General features: G+C 37.6%; 1 protein-coding gene across 5 annotated transcripts in view; it reads right to left on the minus strand.

Moving 5' to 3' along the window:
* The window catches only part of UMAD1 (UBAP1-MVB12-associated (UMA) domain containing 1), a 239,356-nt gene that overhangs the window by 66,110 nt on the left and 152,025 nt on the right, over positions 1 to 21,221 (minus strand). For all 5 annotated transcript variants that reach the window (XM_038004655.2, XM_073009109.1, XM_073009106.1 and 2 more), the window contains one exon: positions 14,026 to 14,099. In XM_038004655.2, coding sequence (XP_037860583.2) covers positions 14,026 to 14,099 — 74 coding nt within the window. The remainder of the gene's footprint in view (positions 1 to 14,025; positions 14,100 to 21,221) is intronic.

The following is a 21,221-nucleotide window of genomic DNA, read 5'->3' on the forward strand; positions in this document are numbered from 1 at the left end:
CCAAGCTAAAGTAGGCTCCTTCTCAGGCTTCCTTGCCACTAGGGGTGGCCATATGTTACAATATGGCCAGTCAAACTCTGTTAGAGATTTTTTGAAACGTTTCTGGATTCAGATACTTTTACTTTCCCTTTGCTGTTTTCCGCCTTCCTGCTTCCTGGAAAAGGGATATGATGGCTGGAGCGGCAATAGCTATCTTGCAACTATGAGGAACTATTGAACTTTGGCCTTAACATTCCTGAGCTGCTGAATCAACACTTTAACTACCTTCTGTGAGACGTCTTGTCATATGGGAAAAATTAAGCCCCAAATTAAACCACTGCCTTTTACTGTAACTCTCAATTGAGCATAATTCCTAAATGATTTAATCAATTCTACTCTACTCTGGCATGATTTTTAAGGCATTAACCATAATTTCCTTCCAATCTAAAAAGAAACTAACACTTATTATCTAGTATACATCAGATACTGTGTATATAGACATACAAATAAGTATTACATATTGACTCACCAAATTCTTTTAGTAACCCTGTACAGTAAGTGGTAAAGCCAGGATCTGAGCTATAAGTCTGTCTGATACAGTTCACATTCTTACAGCTATCCACACTACAGCAAGGGTTATGAAAATTTGCTACTATGGGGAAACATTACTCCCAAGACAATCTTTCTCTCGAAGTTAGAAAGGCACTTGTCCTACATCCTCTATATTGATATCCAAAATCCAACTAGCAAACCATCTAAAAAGCATATCTAGAGATTGAAAGTGTATGCAGAAGGGAGACGATGAAGTGGCTGATGTGACAAGCAGTGAGAGTTGCAGATGCCTGCGGTACCCCCTGCCCAAAAGCAGCTTGGCAAGGTTGATGACCCGGAAAGGAGGTTCCTTTCACCTGCACCTTCAAATCAATAAGGACCCCAAAGAAATCACATTACACTGGAGATAAGTGTGTAGCTGACTGCCAGACTCCACCTGAGGCCTGGGAGAGGCAGGTTAAGGAAGGTACCCAATGTCACACACATTCTCGTAGTCAAACCCCTATGTATGATTTTATCAGAGACTTTTGAAAGAGGAGCAAAAGATGATTAAAACGAGAGGTTATGTATATCACTTACAACCTATTAAAATAAAAAGTACACTCTAAATATAAATATATTTTGTATAAGTATTACATAAATATACTTACATATAGGAATATATTTTAACCCTTTCCTCTACAAAATGAATCTGACGCAACTAACAAGACTCATAATAAATTTTAAAATTATGTCCAGGAAAAATATAGAACAGAAGCATCAGGTAAGAGGAAAATAAAGTATGCAGATGCATATCTCATAAGGTCTTAAATAGTTATTAAAACTGAACTGTAAATTTAGGTCTGAGTTTCCCCTTTGCCAATGGAAAATGGAAAATAAAAAGTTAGACACAAAATTTACAATGGCCATGAGAAAAAGAGACTATTACCGCCTCAGAAAAACAAAATATTTTGTTAGTATAAAAGCAATATGACAGTGGCTCACATCTGTAATCCCAGGACTTCAGGAGGCTGAGGCAGGCAGAGCACGAGGTCAAGAAATGGAGACCATCTTGGCGGTCATGGTGAAACCCCATCTCTACCAAAAATACAAAAAAAAATTAGCTGGGCTTGGTGGTGGGTGCCTGTAGTCCCAGCTACTTGGGAGGCTGAAGGAGGAGAATGGCTTGAACCTAGGAGGCAGAGGTTGCAGTGAGCTGAGATCACGCCACTGCACTCCAGCCTGGCAACAGAGTAAGACTCCATCTTACAAAAAAAAAAAAAAAAAAAAAAAAAGGTAGCATGAAATTAGAATACCTATGTGGGACTTCATATGGGAAACTATGTAATGTAGTAGACAATGCCTTAGTAACACCTCCATAATAAATATCACAGTATATTCCACACAACAGTTTCTCACTAAGTTATTCAATCAAACTGAACAACAGTACAAGGAAGGCAATCTGTGCAGGACTAAGGTAATGAGGTAAAAATATACAGCTCTCCAATGGGTTGGTTTGAGCTAGTCATAAATGCCAGAATATCTTGATGAACAAATAAACAGCATGTTCTTCGAACTATTTTCCAAGAGAAACCATCTTAAAAAGTAGGGTTATACAACCATTTACCGACTTTTCAGCTAAAAAGTTCTGAGAAAGTTTTCATATGCTTTTTATTAGTATAAATGGTACTTCAATATACTACCACTGTGCTCTTATGTGTAGCATGTACCAATCTTTTCTCCTTCTGCAAGTGGCATAAAAAGGCAGAAAAAGGGACTGGGCATGGTCACTCATGCCTGTAATCCCAGCACTTTGGGAGGCCGAGGCGGGCGGATCACGAGGTCAAGAGTTCGAGACCAGCCTGGCCAATATGGTGAAACCTTATCTTTACCAAGAAATACAAAAATTAGCTATGCGTGGTGGCGCATGCCTGTAGTCCCAGCTACCTGGGAGGCTGAGGCAGGAGAATCACTTGAACTCAGGAGGCGGAGGTTGCAGTGAGCCAAGATCGCATCACTGCACTCCAACTTGGGCGACACAGTGAGACTCTGCCTCAAAAAATAAAAAAAGGCAGAAAAAAATGTGGATTGCTGTTACTTTAAAAACAATTATAGCTTTTAGCTTTTATATTAGGAGGTTCTAATACATACATCTTTCTGTTACATAACTAGTATCAGAGAAAGTTTATAAATTCACACCCATAATAATTTCTTAACTAATTTAAAAGGTGATGTATGAAAGGTACTTTCCAAAGAGTATAACATCCCCAAAGTAGTTATCACATAGCCTTGTACAGACGAAAATTAATCTCAATTCTTGAATAGGGTAGAAAGAACACAGATGTTCATTAAAAACAAAGAAACCTGGCACACAGTAAGGAATGGGGCTGGCTACGCCTGGAGAGAAATGTAAAATCTATGTAAATTTTACTAAGCTTAACTAAAGTATAATTTTTTTTCTATGTATTCATGCTGGTGCACTGATGTAGGGATGTTCACAAAAAGAATCCTCAGTAGGTACAAAGCGGAATATTCAGATAACGTCAGTTAGACCAGGTACATACCTGCATGTTACTTTTCCACTGCCTAAAGATTCAGATGAAATTTATCCTTCAAGAAGGAATCTCTAGTGATGGGAAGACATCATAAAAATGGCTGCCCTTTAACTTAAACTTTCTATAGTCTCAAGAAGTTACAATGGTAATATAAACCAAAGGAGGACAAAATAAGGACCATTTGCTACTAATTAAAAAACAGAATTTGGAAAAAAAAAAAAAAAAAGATGGCTGCGTGAAATAGGGAACAGTTGTTCTCCCAACATGGACCTCTCACCCTGCTGATTTTATGGTTTTTAAAGCTATAAAAGTAGAAACTGGAAACAATGACAACAAGGTGACTACCAAAGTATAAACAGAGTATTATATATGGTTTTTTAAATAAGAATATCTGAGTTGAAGACAGAAAACTAGATTTGGTAAACAAAAAGCTAGCATTTCCACATTTTGATTCCTCCTTCTAAATATATATAATTAACACATGTGTACCTCCACGAAACTGCAGTAACAATGTTCCAGTTCTTTGATTCTAATTGCAATCAATTGTGATCAATCAACAGATGTGTTGGGCACTTAAAGTTACATAACTTAAACAAAGATTGCTAAAGTTAAATAAATATCATTGTGGTCATTTTAAGCTACCTAACTTCATCAAGCAGAGCTACAAAAGCAGCAGGTTAGCGGGTTTCTGGCAGGGAATAATTGGTGCTGAGCAACAGACTGTGTACATGAGCAGAAACATTGCATAAAACTCACATTACTGGCTTACCCACACCATATGTGCAGTTTGGATGGAAACAGGGTTGCTCTCATACACCTCACAAGGTTTGGCCTCACTGGCTAGGGTGAATGAACATTATGTTTCAGTGTGCTAGTTAACCCCAATGCAAGTCAGAAGAAAGCACCAGAATTATGACTTTTGAATTAAAATTTTTCCAGCAAAAGTGAAGTTAGGATACAGACATAGTGGTAACAAAAATGTACAAATTTGAAGTTACAAAAAAGACCTTCACAAACTTTGAGAAGCAGGCTATAAGTTTATCTTGGCAGTGTTTTGGGTAAACAATCTATGCTAATCTTACTGTAAAATAAGTCAAGATTATAGACTAGAAGAAATAACAAGGTGAGCATTTTCAATTGTTCTCTACCAAATTTATCATTTCCCAAGACAAACACGCCTAGCAAGAGCAAGAATCTTTGAAGTAATTTTTGCAGCCTGACAATTTACCTGCAAGGACCATTGAACTTTCCCCACCCAACAGGCTATAAAGCCTGATTAATCAATGCCTAAAATCTCTTCATTAAGCAGCAGATTCCCATCTTCCTTTCTCCCCTATCAAAGCATTATTTTAAAGGTTGGCATTTTGTGGCAAAACCCCAATTCACTTTTCAAAGAGGTAAACAGCCATGACTTCCGGGCAGGGAGGGCGCTCAACATTGCATCTAATTCACTGACTTCATGGACTAAGAATTGAAGTTGAAGAAATCTTAGCAACATATCCTAAATCATACTTAGTGATCAAAGGAGTCCAACAAAAGTGCACTTTCTATTTTGTGATATGACACAGCAATTCAGATGAAAATAAAGTTTGGAGAAATGCATTCTACAAAATCTTCTTACCAAAAGGTATGCTGCATAAGAGGATAAACACGTCAAAGAATTAAATTTACCTGTTCAAATGACACAGTGCAAGAATCTAACTATGCTTCATATCCCAAAGAAATCAGAAATTAGAAAGGGTTTTATATTAGGAAAAACAAAGAATGAACAAAAATCCTGGCAATTCTTTGATAAAATTATGTTCTCATCAACTAATTATCATAAAGCTAGAAATTCGTATCTTTAAATTAGGAGTCTCAGCATCACAGATAAAAAGAAAGAAGTGAGATGTTTAGACAAATATATGTCCAAGCCAGTAACCCATACACTTTTGTGGGGGAAAATAGGCCTTTATAAATGATTCAATGATATTGACAGGTTGATTAATGAGAAAAGTTTGGGTCATGTGATTTCCAAAGAGATAGGAAGAACAACATCCCAAATCACCTCACTCTTCTCCCTGCTGGAAAGGTCCCTGGGTGTCAGGGGACAGATGTTTTGACAAATCATGATCAGATGTAGTGCTCAGTGATCAACTAATTAAGAAACCTTAAACCTAAATGAGTCAAGGGAGGAAAGTGCCAACATATCGCCTTCATGATCATTCTCAATAGAGCGACTGTTTCACTGTTTTACTATCATACAAAATATTTCTTCTATTAAGCAAAAACTAAGACTGAGTGAATACATTGTTTCCTCATCACCAACATTACTATCATTTAAAATATAAGATACATTCATTACAGACAAATTGGAAGATCAGAACACTGGAAAGAATGATTTAACCTATATAGCTATCATCCCAAATGTAATTACTCTTACTGTTTTTATGCATTACATCATCTTTTTCTGCATAGTTTTTATATAGCAGCAATCATACTGTGTATACAATTTTGTATACTTCATTTTAACTAAAATTATAAAACTAAGTACTATATCTGTATATTTTATTCAAAACTCATCATCAGTGTCATTTATAAAAACTGAAAAATATTGCACTGACTGAATATGCCATCTTTTTTGAGCATAAAACTTGTGGATTTAAAAGATTATTTTCTCAGAACAGAATCCTAAAAGTGGAATTGCTGTCAAAGTATATTAACATCTTTATGGCTCTTAATGCCAAAATGCCTTCCAAAAGTGGTTGTACCAATTTAAACTGCCTTCAATAGCAATATCCATTATATTTGTATTTGGACTATGAAGATCTTGTGAGAGTAAAGAGTTTCATAATCATCTTTGTACCCCCGATGCTTTAAATTAATATATGTATTATATACCATGTTGTGCTAAAAAAGTGTTAAAACTGAAATCCTGGCATCCTCCAGAAGAATTGTTGCTATATTTGAAATTGTTCTTGAAAATCTCCCCCTCCAGTCTCCTTTTTTCTACACTTTGAGCCCCCAATTCCTTTCTACACAAAACCCAGTTTTTAATACAGTAATCTTATTCCATTCTTTAAGGAGTAGTAACCAAAGTCTGTATCACATGGGAGTCACAAAGCTCAAGGATATTTTCATTCATTTCAATAACTATCTGAAATAAAAGCAACAAGGAAATGGGTCCCTACAGAATCTGAAGGCTCCTATAGCTCTATGAAAGGTATAATGGATATATGAAAACATATCAGAAGAAAAGTGAACACATTTTATTAAAATGTGAATCTCATACCTTTTTCAGAAAATCAAATTTTAGGCTGAGGGAAAGGAGTGGGTAGGGAAAGGGAAGATGTTGATCAAAGGGGACAAAGTTTCAGTAAGACAGGAAGAATAAGCTTTAGTAATCAAATGCACAGAATGATAACTTTAATAAATAATAATACACTGTATACTCAAAATTGCTAAAAGAGATTTTAAATGTCTTTACCACAAAAAAAGATAAGCATGTAACGTGATAGATTTGTTAATTAGCCTGATTTAATCATTTCACTTTGTAAGCATGTATCAAAACATCACACTGTACCCATAAATATATGCAATTATCACTTGTCCATTAAAAATAAAAGTTTTAAAAAGGATTGAACAAAAGAATCAACTTTTCCCTAAATTACTGAACTATGAATTCTATAATGCAGCTTCATATACAATGCAGCTTCCATACCTAGCTCAAAAGAACTCAAGCTTTTGTTTACAACTGTACAATATATTCCAAAGTGACCACTGTGTACTAAATTGAGAAGTGCGTTTGAAATTACCTGAATAAACAAAGTCCCTTAAATCCTTCCTTTACCTACTAGAAATATCATGCCCCTAACAATTTTAGCAAAACAGTTTTTATTGTTATTGCTACTACCTTAATTACTATTTTTGCAACTCTATTAAATTTGCTAGTACAAATTGGCCATAAGATTGTTTTATCTCTTCATTAAGAAATTTATATTAAATATGCAATAAGTTACTTTGGCTAACAGAAGTTGGGGGGAGATGTTAGTGCCAGTTTCTTAATATAAATAATTTTAGTGTCTTCTGTCAGTATAACCACAGGAGCATCTCAGTACCACCAGCTGATAATAATCTTTATAAATCCTACTTTGCAGCTCTACCATCTGTTAGTTATTATTTTATATGTGTCTCCATATGCATATGTGAATTCGTTATCACTCAAGACAAATACACAAATGGAATTATGGTTTTGTGGGGAGCATTTTATTGGCTTGTTTTTGTATTTTATTATCTTTAAGCCACTAAGTAAATAAAAATAAGTAAATAAAAATATTCCTCAGTCTTTGAGATCAAAAATAAGTTCAAATTTTTTAAAAACTGCAGTTAAAAATATAAGAAATTTAAGTTCAACCAACACTTAAAATAAACAACCTAAAAATATCAGCTAAAACTAGATTAAAATTCAGTCACCAAAATTAGACATAGTTACATTAAAAACTAAAACTAACACATTCTCAACTCCCAAAATACACCTAAAAGCCAAAAAGAACAGGTCCGCTGGTAAATTATTAGCTAATATGGTTCCAGTTTTCACAATATAAAACACTTTCCAAGACTACAAATTTAAAAAGAATGACTACTTAATTAAATGTAATGTTTATTCTCTTAAGAGATGAGTCATAAAACTGGGCCCTACAGGTTTATCTCCCTGAGCTGTAAGTTACAGGCTCCAAGACTAGTAGAACACAGTACAAGTAGATGCAACATCATTACAACTCACTATCAAAATTTACCCAGAAGGGCAAGAAGGAAAAAAGAAGAACGAAAAGGATGTGGCTAATCTTTTAATTGGATAATTAGTTCGAATCATAACTCTTCCCTCGAATATTAGAGTCGAATGATATTAATTTTAATAAACCCAAACATAGATTTATACACGTTCACTCTCTCCATACCAAAAACATGGTGAATTTTGTTAAAAGTTACAAATGACTCTTGAAACACACAGTAATGCAAAACTTAGTAAAAATCACATTTTGATGATTAGATAGTTTAGTGACATGTCTCCTAAAGTTACCCTATTTTAGGTGATAATATCTTAGGATGATACATAGGAAACTATGATATAGATGCAGTATTAATTAATTTATTATTGAGAGAAATCCCAAACTACCTAAAGAGGGAGAGTGAAGAAGAGACAAACAGTATTTCAGGAAGTACTGAAAACTTAGGATTTTTCTGGAGTGAATGCTGTATTATCATCACTTTCGTGAACTGCAAAGTCCCTCAAATTACTTATTACAAATACACTGTTTTCCATAGACAATCATTTGTGTAAACGTGCTAAAATATCCCATAATCTAACTCTGTAAAAACTAACCTATTTGATGCCCAAACCAGATCTTATTTTTTAAATTCTATGCCATCTAAGTGTTAGAATTTCCATAATGTTGAGAGATGTACTTGAATAGAGAACACAGTTTTAAAATATACTTGGGCTATGAAGTGTAATGAAAAATATCACAGACACTTAACAAATATTTTAACTGTCATTAAAATTACAGTGTAGCATAGGCCAGGCTACATTCATTTTTTAACCCCTTATTACCAGTTATTGAGATTCATGTGTGTAAAGCAATTTCACATTAGGATTTGCTTCTGTATTTCTACAATGTTCTTAATGAAGAATTTCATTTCCCAGGAACTTCTTAATCATAAAAAATTAATCATATAAATAGACAAAATTATTCATAGTTCAAAGCTCATCTAATGCATGATGCCTTTTTTGACTCCCCCGGACAATATCCTTCTTCCATCGAAATCTCATAGCTACCTTTGTAGTTATGAAGCATAAGGAACTTATTTTATTTCACTTTACAGTACAGTGATTTGTTAAATTTTGCATGAATAGATTGAGAATTCCTGCATCAATAAGTCAGAGTCACTGAGTCTTACATATCTTTGTATCCTCCCTACCCCCAGGTCTAACACAATCCCTTGAAACTAAGAGGCAATCTATATGTTTATCTGAACTTGCCAAAAGAAACTTCTTTTGGTATACTAAAAGCCACCTTCTCCAAAGGGTTCTTAGAAAAGTGAGTTATAGTTTGGCAACTACAAATGTTATTTTTAAGCTTTATGGAATCCATGCTAATTTACTAATTATGTTCTCATTACAGAGAGTATTTCAACATTGCTTATATAGTCATTAAAAATTAAAATAATTAGAATCTTTCCAGTTAGCACAATAGTTTGATTTCTTAATCAGATGTATATATATGTATTTAAAACTAACTGAAGGTATTAAACTTTTCCCTGCTAATGTAGTAAGAGTGCCAAAAATAATGTAAATTAACAGATTTTTTAATGGGTAACTCCAAAGGAATGCAAGAAAAAATTTTTGTGTGTGAGAAAAGATATAACTGTGTGTTTATCATGTAAAGTAGAAAACAGAATTTAATAAATACAAGTGGATTATTTATTTTTGATTTATCTATCCAGAAATCATTGACAGGGCATTTATGTTACATCACATATGTCTAACAGTGTGATAGGTGCTGAGGTCATAAAGCTAATTAAGCTATAGCCCCTGCCTTTCAAAAACCTGCACTATAGTGAACTCATAAAAAACAGTATAAGCATTAAGAGGACATTAGGGTTGTCTCTGGCTGGGGCAGCAGAGAAAAGGGTTCACAAAGGAAGTGACATTAGAACAGGGTTCAAGGTTTAAGCTTCATTGTGCAGGTTTCAAGGGATTTTAGGGGGGAGCACAGAAGTAAATAAAAAACCCGCTGTTCTTTTTTAGAAAGATATTTGGGGAAGAAACTGCTCATCTAATAATAGTCTAGTGAACAGATGAGGACCTAGTTGGTGTAGGAGAAACTGCATTTGGAAGGTATTTGGTAGGCAGAAACATTAGGACTTGGTTATAGATTTAATGAGGGGGTGAGAAGAAGGAGCCAAAATGACATTTAGGCCTTTAACCTGGCAGATGGACAAAGACATTAAATAAAATCTAAATGATCAGTTAGCAAGTATTTATTGGGTAACTTTTGTGTACCAGACACTATTCTAGACATACAATGTCTGTTTTCATTCTAGTCAGGAGAAGCAGATAGCAAATGAATAATCCGAGATAGTGATAAGTGTGATGAAGAAAATAAGACAGAGTTATGTGACAGTGACTGGGGGGAGGGACACATTAGCTGAGGTAGTCATGAAAAGTGACACTTGAATGATAAGGAGGAAGCCAAGTGAAGCTCTGGTTAAAAAAAGGACTAGCAAATACAAAGTCTGAGATAGGAAAGGTCTTAACATCATCTAGAGACAGAACGGCAGGCGCAGGCGGCTGGTGGATGGGGATGGGAATGGGGAGAGAAATGAGATTAGAGGGAGTATGGAGTTCCTTGTGGCCCACTGCAAGGAGCTTAGCATTTATTCTAGTTACAGTAGATAGTCAGAGCTTTTAAGCCAAGGAGTGATGTGATCTGACATATTTCTGTCTGCTATGTGGAGAATGGGCTGAAGGAGAAAGAATGGGGGCCTGGTAAAAGGGGTGGCTTACACTGTTCTAACAGTGATGACGTTGAGAAGCAGTCACATTCCGGATATAGAGGGCAAGATGGCAGGACGTGCTGATAGACTGGATGTGCAGTGTGAGGGAAAGAGAGGGGCCAAGGGTACCTAAGGGGGTTTGGTTCTAAATCACTATACAGATAAAGGGTAGTGATATTAAACAGGGATGATTAAAACTTGGGCACAGAGAGGCTTCAGGGTGGTGGGGCCAGGTATCAATAGTTATTCCATGGTTAAGGAGAGGCTGAACTGTGTAGAAATTTGTAAGTGAAATGTTACATAGGCAGCTGGGTATAGAGTCTAGAACTCAGGGGAGAGGTCTAGGTAGAGACATGTTCTAGGAGTCATCAACTTCTACACAGAATTTAAATCTAGGAGGTTGGATAAGACTCATTTTTACTATATCAAGCAAGTGTATGAAGGGTAGAGAGTGTTCAGCAGTGTTTTCACTTTTTGTTTTGTTTTGTTTTGTTTTTTTGAGATGAAGTCTGGCTCTGTCGCCCAGGCTGGAGTGCAGTGGTTCGATCTCAGTTCACTGCAAACCCCACCTCCCGGGTTCAAGCAATTCTCGTGCATCAGCCTCCCAAGTAGCTGGGACTCCAGGCACAGGCCACCACACCCGGTTCATTTTTTGTATTTTTAGTAGAGACAGGATTTCACCATGTTAGCCAAAATGGTCTCGATCTCCTGACCTCATGATCTGGCTGCCTCAGCCTCCCAAAGTGTTGGGATTACAGGTGTAAGCCACCGTGCCCGGCCTCATTTTTGTATTTTAAAGGGGAGGAATAACAAATCCCATGTTAGATGCCTACTGTCAAGTTAAATTACTATCTGGCTTTTCTGTGGCAAAACATATATAGTCTCTAAAAGTATTTTATTATTTTCCTCTTGCATTGCGATTTAACCCTGAGGTCTCATTTATAGTCTCCCACTCCACTTTTCTTTTTTCCTACCTTAGTGAACTCTCTGATAGCAAACACTGTCCTCTCTGCTCAGCCGTTACTTGAATAGAAGACACTTTTGAAGTATCTGTTACTGCATGAGTATATACATCCAGCCTTAATGATTAACAATTGACTATATTAATAGAGAGACTAGAAAGTAGCACAATAATGAATTTGTTTCAAAGCTCTGTGGATTGTAACCTTAAAAGCATCTTTTCTTAAGAATTAGTCTTGGAATTCCTTCTATCAATGAATCAACTTTGAAAAACAGTCAAGTTCTGCAGACATTTCCAATGAATCACACAACTAAGTGCTATGGTCTGAATGCTTTGTCTCCCTCCAAAATGCAGATGTTGAAACCTAATCCCCAAGGCAACTATATTGGGGGTGGGAGGGGAGAGCCCTCATTAATGGGATTAGTGCCCTTATAAGGGGCTGAAGAAACTAGAGTTCTCCCTTTATCATGTGAGGACAGAGCCAGAGTGCAAACCAAAAAAAACGGGCCCTCACCAGACACTAATCTGCCAGCACCTTGACCTTGGTCTTTCCAGCCTCCAGAAATAAAGAAATAAATTTCTGTTGTTCATAAGGTATCCAATTTATGGTATTTTGCTGTAGCAGCCCATATAAAAGAAGACAATAGGCAACTAAACTCAAGTAATCGTGGATGATTTTTGAACCATCCTGGTAGTTATTACCCAAATCCCAAACATATCAACTTTTATTTCCTATCAGAGATGCTACTTATGGTCAGCACTCACTACATGTTTCTGCTGCCCAGGCTGGCAGCCTTGAATTCCTGGTCTCAATCAATTCTCCCACCTCAGTCTTTTGAGTAGCTGGGACTACAGGTGTGTGCCACCACACCCAGCTAATTTTTTACTTTTTTTGTAGAGATGAGTCTCTCAATGTTGCCCAGGCTGGTCTCAAACTCCTAGCCTCAAGCAATCCTCTTTCCTTGGCCTCCCAAAGCACTGGGACCACAGGTATGGGCCACTGCCCAGCCTCACCAAATGTTTGCATAAATGAAAGAGATCAAGTTGCTTCAACATATAAGCTGGACATTTTTCTTTGTCTTTGTATCTTACTTTCACCATTATATATTCAGCTCCATGCACAGTATCTTGAGTGCAGTCAGTGTAATAAATATTTGTTGCATGCATAAGTGAAAGAATGAATGCAGTTTCATGAGAAAGATGATTTTCTTCCTCCTCATGAATTTACTTCCTATATCACATCTTTAAATAAGATGTTTTAAATAAGATGATTTTTCCTCGATTTCCTTGATTGTAAAATATTTGTTCATGGTGAAAAATATAAATATAAAAAATAAAAGTATCTCTTAAAAATATATTACTCTCTACTTATAACTCATGATCGTACTAACTTATTCATTTAACAAATCTTTTCAACTACCTACTGTGGGCTAGGCGTTAAGGAACCATGGTGAATCACACTGGCCAGGTCCCTGACCTCTCTCTAGTTGTATGCAGCAATACCCTCATGTGCTACAGCTAGAATACAGGCAGAGGTGTGTCACCATGTAGAAAGTTTCAAATTTCAAGATAATCCTTTCACCCTAGTACTTAACATTCCCCTTAAGTCTTAAAGATGATGATTTTGGTGATTAAATAATGTTAGTATATTTCTATATAGTATTCAAAAGTATCCTAACTACATTTTCATGCATACCCTTAGAGAGCAAATAGTTTTCTCATGTGAAAAAGAACAAATACCCTAGTTTTTCTACAGAATACTTTCAAGGAGTGTACTTTGATGCTGGAACTAGTAAGGCAATGGAGTTTTGAATGTATTTTCTTTTTTTTTTTTTTTTGAGACGGAGTCTTGCTCCGTCGCCAGGCCGGAGTGCAGTGGCACGATCTTTGCTCACTGCAACCTCCGCCTCCCAGGTTCAAGCGAGTCTCCTGCCTCAGCCTCCCGAGTAGCTGGGACGACAGGCACATGCCACCATGCCCAGCTAATTTTTGTATTTTTAGTAGAGACGGGGTTTCACCATGTTGGCCAGGATGGTCTCAATCTCTTGACCTGCCCGCCTCGGCCTCCCAAAGTGCTGGGATTACAGGCGTGAGCCACTGCGCCCGGCTGAATGGATTATTTTTAAGCCTTTCTCTACAAGTTTATGTACTGCCTATTTATTGAAATGTATTAGTACATAATCACTCAATTAAAAATAGTTTAAATGTTTTAACTTCAGGACTTGATTTCTGTTTTGTTTTGTTTTTAACAGAAAGTTTTCATTTCCAGCACTTAAAAAGTTTAGCACTTGGGAAGGCACTCCCTGTACTGCTATCCACTGACTTTCAGCAGACCACTTGTTTCCCTGTATTCAGGCACCTGTGGCATAGCAAGAGCAGAAGTTACTATTTATCCTCGGAGGCATATGTAATCATAGTGACTCCTTCAGTTTCACCGAAAAGGACTTACCCTATTTCACTTACCTCCGAAGGTTGGCTGGCTTCTACGTCCGAAGTTTTGCCTCTTGCTGCCATTCTTTGCTCATTTGTTGTATCTCCTATGAAGTAAAATACATATAGATTTTTAAAACTTGACCATATTACTGAGGCCAAACTACCTGCTCTTTGTTTGAAGTATCTTTCGTTATTACATGTTTCACATCATGGAAGAAACCACTATTTCCCTTGTTTCAAAGTAAACATGCTAACTTTTTAAGAACAGTACTTATAAACAAGTCTCCTATATCATTAATAAATACATATACACACAACCTAAATGTATCCTGTTTTATATAAATTTACTCTGGAAAAATCAAATAAATTCATATTTTATAAATCAAGTCATATTTCAAATAAACTTGGAAAGCTTATGACTTAAGGCAAATTATGTTGAAATAAAAAGTCTTTATGATGTGGATAACTGTCCTCCAAGTTAGTTTTTCATAAGGCTTACTCTTTGTAAGCGTTTGTGTGTCTGTGGATTTGCCTTGAAGTAGATGTGTATGTTTATATGTAATAATTAACCAGATGACAGATAATCCTTACAGCAGGAAAGAATAATGAACAAATGCATAAACTAGCCTTCACTTAATACTCTGATTCCTAAGGCTAGTGCCTGGCTGGGTTACATTACTAAATGAAGTTGATGAGTAGACTGGCTTGAAGGACGTAGGATAGACACAAACACACTTGGGTAAGTATAAGCAGAACTTAATAACTGGCCCATTTTAATTTATTAATTATCACTAATGGTTTGTGATTCACACATGATAGACAGAGACTCCCTATTAGCCTACTTCTTTGAAGCATAATCAGACGCTAATTTAGCAATTTGTAAATTGCTTTTTCTATAAAATTGGGCCATCTTAGGAATGTCCACAGCAGGGAAGATTACCAAAGAAATGGATGATGGCTTAGCTGACACTAATGGTTAGAAATTTGTTAATGTAAGGAAAAGTCATGAGTCTTGACTGGAGATAAAGTATGAAAATCTTGTCTAAGCTTAACTTCTCCATATGCAACACAAAAGTTTAGTTTACTAATGGCTATAGTCAAGGAAGAGTCTCATGAAAATTGTAAAGGATTAAATATAAGCCTGTTGATAAGAATGATACATTGGACTTTGGGGACTCAGGTGAAAGGGTTGGTTGGGGGGTGAGGGATAAAACACTACACTTTGGGTATAGTGTACACTGCTCGGGTGATGGGTGCACCAAAATCTCGGAAATCACCACTAAAGAACTTATTCCTGTAACCAAACACCATCTGTTCCCCCAAAACCTATTGCAATTTTTAAAAAAGTGTGATTAAAGTATTAAAAAATATATAAGCCTGTTAAATTATAAAATCATGAAACAAGAACAAAATTGGTAGCTTATTTATTTAAGATAAATTAACCCGCAAAATGTTTACAATGCATATTCCATCCTATTACTTCGTTCTCTGTTTTGTGCAACATTATTACTGTTGGGCAGGGCCCAGCACACAATAGGTGTTCAATAAATATTAGTTGAATAATTAGTGAACTTCTCTTTGTAGTTCATGGTAAAACTGTGACAAGGCCAGGCGTGGTGGCTCACGTCTGTAATCCCACCACTTTGGGAGGCCAAGATGGGTGGATCACTTGAGATCAGGAGATTGAGACCAGCCTGACCAACATGGTGAAACCTCGTCTCTACAAAATTACAAAATTAGCTGGGCGTGGTGGCGCATGCCTGTAATCCCAGCTACTCAGGAGGCTGAGGCAGAAGAATCGCTTGAACCCAGGAGGTGGAGGTTGCAGTGAGCCGACATCGCGCCATTGCACTTCAACCTGGGCAACGACAGCGAAACTCCATCTCAGGAAAAAACAGTGACAAGATAAGACTTTATGATACATAATAAAAACTATATTTGAGCATACATGTTTGTAAAAACATATTTGTGAAGCAAAAGAAATCCCCCATCTCTGAAAGTGAGGGATAAGAGAACCTCCAATTTACATTGGAGAAACCAACGTATGAGGAGTTTGGTTTGCTTAGTTAAAGGCATGAGACCACAGGAACCTGAGTGGCCAAAGTAATACACATGTCTGTACAACAAGGTCAAAGTTGTGCTTAACAATGTACATGCATGATGTTTCTAACAAAATACGTATAACTCACTATAAAAGGTCCTTTACTCGAAGAAATATTATTTATCTTTTAAAAAGATTACTGTTCATCCATAGTCACACAAACAGTATATTTGGTTAAAATCATCCAGCACAAAGTCTGTGCTTCCTTTGCCATTTTCTGATTTCAAGGTGTGTATCTACACAAAACTTTCTCCCTACTGCTTGAAAAACCCAGAAAGGTTATCAGCCAGTGTTCTTAACTTCACACAACATATCTGCCTGGAAGCAATTGCTGAATCACTATTTACTGAAATGCCATGTCTGGCGATGACTCAGATAGGACAATAACTGCTTACAAGGAAATTGCCATCTGTAAGATTGTTTCTCTGTAAACAAAGGCACAAAAATGAAAGCTGAACAAACAACAAACAGAAAAGAATGGATCACAATGAAATATAATTTTTGAAATTTTTTCCACCCATTAAAGAATTATTATGGTAAAAATTCAGTTATTTTCTATATTTTCTCTAATCCATATAAAAGTTAAATACTATTAAAAAATAAGCAAAAATGGATATGAGAAATATGAAATAAGGTACTTAAGTTTTCAAATATCAGTTAACTCTAATTTATATATTGGATAAAAAAAATTCATTTGCAACTCAGACATTTTAACAAAAAAACACTGACAATTTCATAATACCTTACCTTTCACATAGGCTTTTAAAAAACATCACATTTGATTACTGTTGGGCAAGCACAGTAAGATAACTCTGCCCACCCCCAATTTACAAAAGAGTGAAACCTAAGCGGCAGAGGCACTCAGGGACCTGCCCAAGGTTTCCCACATAGAAAGCAGTCACAGTGGGAGCAGAACCCAGTCTCTTGACATCTCTGGGGATTCTGTGGTCTGGTGAACAGTTGCAATGCATGAGGGCCAAGGTGGGAGGAAACTAGACTCTGAGTTAGGGAACAGGGTGTGAAGAGAGGAGCCAAGGACTCCGATAGGGAGCGCTGAAGGCAGGATCTTATGCCTTCTTGTCCTGCAGACAGCTTTCATTTCTCCTTTTTGCTTCCATAGGCCCCACAGATTATCTGTTTTCTTCCCTATTCAATGGTGACATCAAATACTTCTGACTGGTGTAAGACTTTATTCTTCCTTCTGGTCCTTCAAAGCAAACACACAATTCCCTTCATATTTTTCAATAAGTTTTTAAGGCTAGAAACAATTTTACAAGATGCAAAAGTTGCCCCTATAGTGCAGCCATGCAATTTTGTTTCAAATGTAGTTTTTATTAGAGCCTTTAAATGATAAAGGCTACATATACATACTAATGAAGTTCTTTCAGAACTTAAAGGACTGACATGAAATTCATCTATATTTTAGATGAGGGGTTGGCAAATTTTGTAAAGCGTCAGATAGTAAACATTTTAGTCTTTGCAGGCCATAAGGTCTCTGTCACAACTTCACAACTCTACCATTGTAGTCACAAGCAGACATAGAAAATATGTAAACTAATGAGTGTGGCTGTGTTCCAATAAAATTTTGTTTACCAAAACAAGTGGCAGCCTGTAGTTTTCCAGTCTGTTTTAGAGAAATATATGCCTTCCACCTTTTCTGGGATAAAAAGTTGAATGATGGCCAGGCGCGGTGGCTCACGCCTATAATCCCAGCACTTTCGGAGGCTGAGGCAGGTGGATCACCTGAGGTCTGGAGTTCAAGATCAGCCTGGCCAACATGGTGAAACCATCTCTAACAAAAATACAAAAATTAGCTGGGTGTGGTAGTGCGTGCCTGTAACCCTAGATACTGGGGAGGCTGAGGCAAGAGATTTGCTTGAACCTGGAAGGCAGAGGTTGCAGTGAGCCAAGATCACATCACTGCACTCCAGCCTGGGCTGCAACAGAGCAAGACCCCATCTCAAGAAAAAAAAAAAAAGTTGGATGATGTTTTAGCTATATAAGGAGGTGAGAAAGGAATGGTCATTAGAGTATCATCATGATCCCATTCTACTGGGTGAAGATGGTTGAGGCGAGAAATTATGCTGAAGAGTGAGCATATGTATAAAGGAAAGGACAGAAATTTCCAGTGATGGGAGAGGAACCAAATGCCTACTTAGGTCACCCAGAGGAGGCTTGTCTGAAGCGGTTGACGGCAGGTGGGTGATTCCCACTCCTTACGTAACCGTAATAGGTTCATTGCCCATGCATGTGGTAAGTCAGTACACTGAGTGGTATGATTTGGATGTGTGTCTCCTCCAAACCTCATGTTGAAATGTAATCTCCAATGTTGCAGGTGGGCCTGCTGGGAGGTGTCTGGGCCATGGGCACAGATCCTTCATGAAGTGCCTTCCCTGTGGTAATGAATTCTCACTCTATTAGTCCACATGAGAGTTGGTTGTTTAAGAGTTTGGCATCTCTCTTGCTTCCACTCTTGCCATGTGACACACTGGTTTCCCTTCACCTTCTGCCATGATTGTAAGCTTCCCGGGGCCCTGACCAGAAGCAGTTGCCAGCATCATGCTTCCTGTAGAGCCTGCAGAACCCTGAGGCAAAATAAATCTCTTTTTTTATAAATTACCCTTCTCAGGTATTCCTTTATAGCAACATAAACAGACTAATACACTGAGACACTGGGCTACAGCAGTAAAAGAACTTTAAATCTTAGGACAACCGAATGAGGAGACACGAAGAAACCTCAAATGTGTCCCCCAGAGGAGTTTGGGGGTTTTGGAGTGGGCCAAAGTGTGGAGACCACTGATTGGTTGAAAATTACAGGGTGAAGTCATGGGGCAGGGAGATGAAGAAATGGTATTCTCTTGCTGATTTGGTTCCTCTGTGGGGGTCTTTAAACTGGTTGGTATTAGTTGTTCCACTAGAATCCAGGATCTGCTTAAGTAATTCTTCAACAAGAGCTTATGATTCTAGTGTCAGGGATACTATCTTGAACGAAAACCAGAATCCTATCTGTAGGAACAATGGGGATACAAATGGTCAGTATCTGGTGTTACATAAATTTTGGTTACAAAGAAATGGGTCAGCCAGGCATGGTGGCTCACACCTGTAATCCCAACACTTTGGGAGGCTGAGGGGGGCAGATCACCTGAGGTCAGGAGTTTGAAATCAGCCTGACCAACAGAAGAAAGTCTGTCTCTAATAAAAATGCAAATTTAGCCAGGTGTGGTAGCACATGCCTGTAATCCCAGCTACCCGGGGGCTGAGGCAGGAGAATCACTTGAACCCCGGAGGCGGAGGTTGTGGTGAGCCGAGATCATGCCATTACACTCCAGTCTGGGACAACAAGAGGGAAACTCCATCTCAAAAAAAAAAAAGAGAGAGAAAGAAAGAAAAAGAAAGAAATGGGTCAAAGTACAGCCTGAAGAATGCTTAATTATATCTATATATTTCTGTTCAGAATTCCTGTTAACCGTGTGAGGTCACTTCCCTTATGCTTCCTTAAACATGGAAGAAATTCCATTAACATTCACCCCAGGCCTCTCTCCACTCTCCTGTCCACTGGCTGTTGCATTTGGGAGGACTTGGCCACAAGTGGTTCTGTCTCCTTGTCAGAGGCCTTTGAACCAGTGATTCTATCTTGAATAGGATCTGGATAAAATGAGGCTTAGACCTGCTGGGCCACATCCCCAGGAGGTTAGACATTCTTAGTCACAGGATGGGATATGAGGTCACAAGATAAACATCACAAACACCCTGCTGATAAATGAGGATGCAGTAAAGAAGGCAGCTAAAACCAAAATGGTGATGAAAGTAGCCTCTGGTCATCCTCAATGTTCATTATATGCTAATTATAATGTATTGGCATGCTAAACAATACTCCCACCAGCATCATGACAGTTTACAAATGCCATGGCAACATCCAGAAGTTACCCTATAAGGTCTAAAAGGAAGAGAAACTCTCAGTTCTGGGAAATCCCTGACCCTTTCCTTAAAAACTCATGAATAACCCATCCTTGTTTAGCATATAATCAAGAAACAACCATAAAAATAGCCAACCAGCAGCCCTTGCAGCAGCTCTGCCTATGGGGCAGCCATTCCTTTATTCCTTTACTTGCTTAATAAAGTTTCTTTCTTCACTCTGTGGACTCACCCCAGATTCTTTCTTGCAGGAGATCTAAGAACCCTCCCCAGGACCACGATTCCTTTCCAGTAACTTCTTCTTCCCTCTCTTAAGAATCAAGGAACACAGGCAGCATGTTGCTGTCTGCTCTGATCCTCCACAGAAACATCCTCCCACTTGGGGAAAAGCCTGGCCAGCTCAGCATATTTTGTAACTGAGTGGAACTAGCTGACAAAAAAGCCAAGCTCTGTAAAATATTTGGAGAGGTTTATTCGGATCCAATGTGTGTGTCCATGACCCAGGAAACAGTCTCAGGAGGCCCTGAGAAAGTGTGCCTGAGGTGGTCAGGTTACAGTTTGGTTTTATCTATTTTAGAGAGAAAGAAATTACAGGCAAAGACATAAATCAATACATATAAGGCATACATTGGTTCAGCCTAAAAAGTTGGGACGTCTCAAAGTAGGGGGTTCTTACAAGTCATAGTTGGATTCAAAGATTTTCGGATTGGCAGTTGGTTGAAGGAGTTCAGCTTTGTCTAAAGACTAGAAGCAAATGCTTGAGTTAAGCAAAAGGGCATTGTGGAAGCCAAGGTTCTTGTTAAGCAGATGACGCCTTCAGGTAACAGCCCTATAGAGAATATCCTAAATGTCTCTCTTCCGACCTTAAAGGTGTCAGCCTTTCATTTAATCTCTCCTAGATCTGGGAAAGATCTAGAAAGGGAAGGAGATTCTCTACAGATGCAATTTCCCCCATAAAAGACAGCTTTGCAGGGCCATTTAAAAATATGTCAAGGAAATATATTCTAGGGTAAAATATTTTTATTTCCTTCAGGGTCTGCTATCTGTCATGAGGTCCTACACCAGTGTCAGGTTGGAATTTGGTATCTTATTGCTACAATGAGTCTGTTTTGTCAGTCTTACAACCTCTCTTTTAACCCTAATGCTAGTCAGCTGCTCCTAAACTCCAAAAGGGAGGGGGTATAACAAGATCTCCAACCTCCCTTCCTGT

The sequence above is a fragment of the Chlorocebus sabaeus genome, chromosome 21, assembly GCF_047675955.1.
Source record: "Chlorocebus sabaeus isolate Y175 chromosome 21, mChlSab1.0.hap1, whole genome shotgun sequence".
NCBI classification, from domain to species: Eukaryota; Metazoa; Chordata; class Mammalia; order Primates; family Cercopithecidae; genus Chlorocebus; species Chlorocebus sabaeus.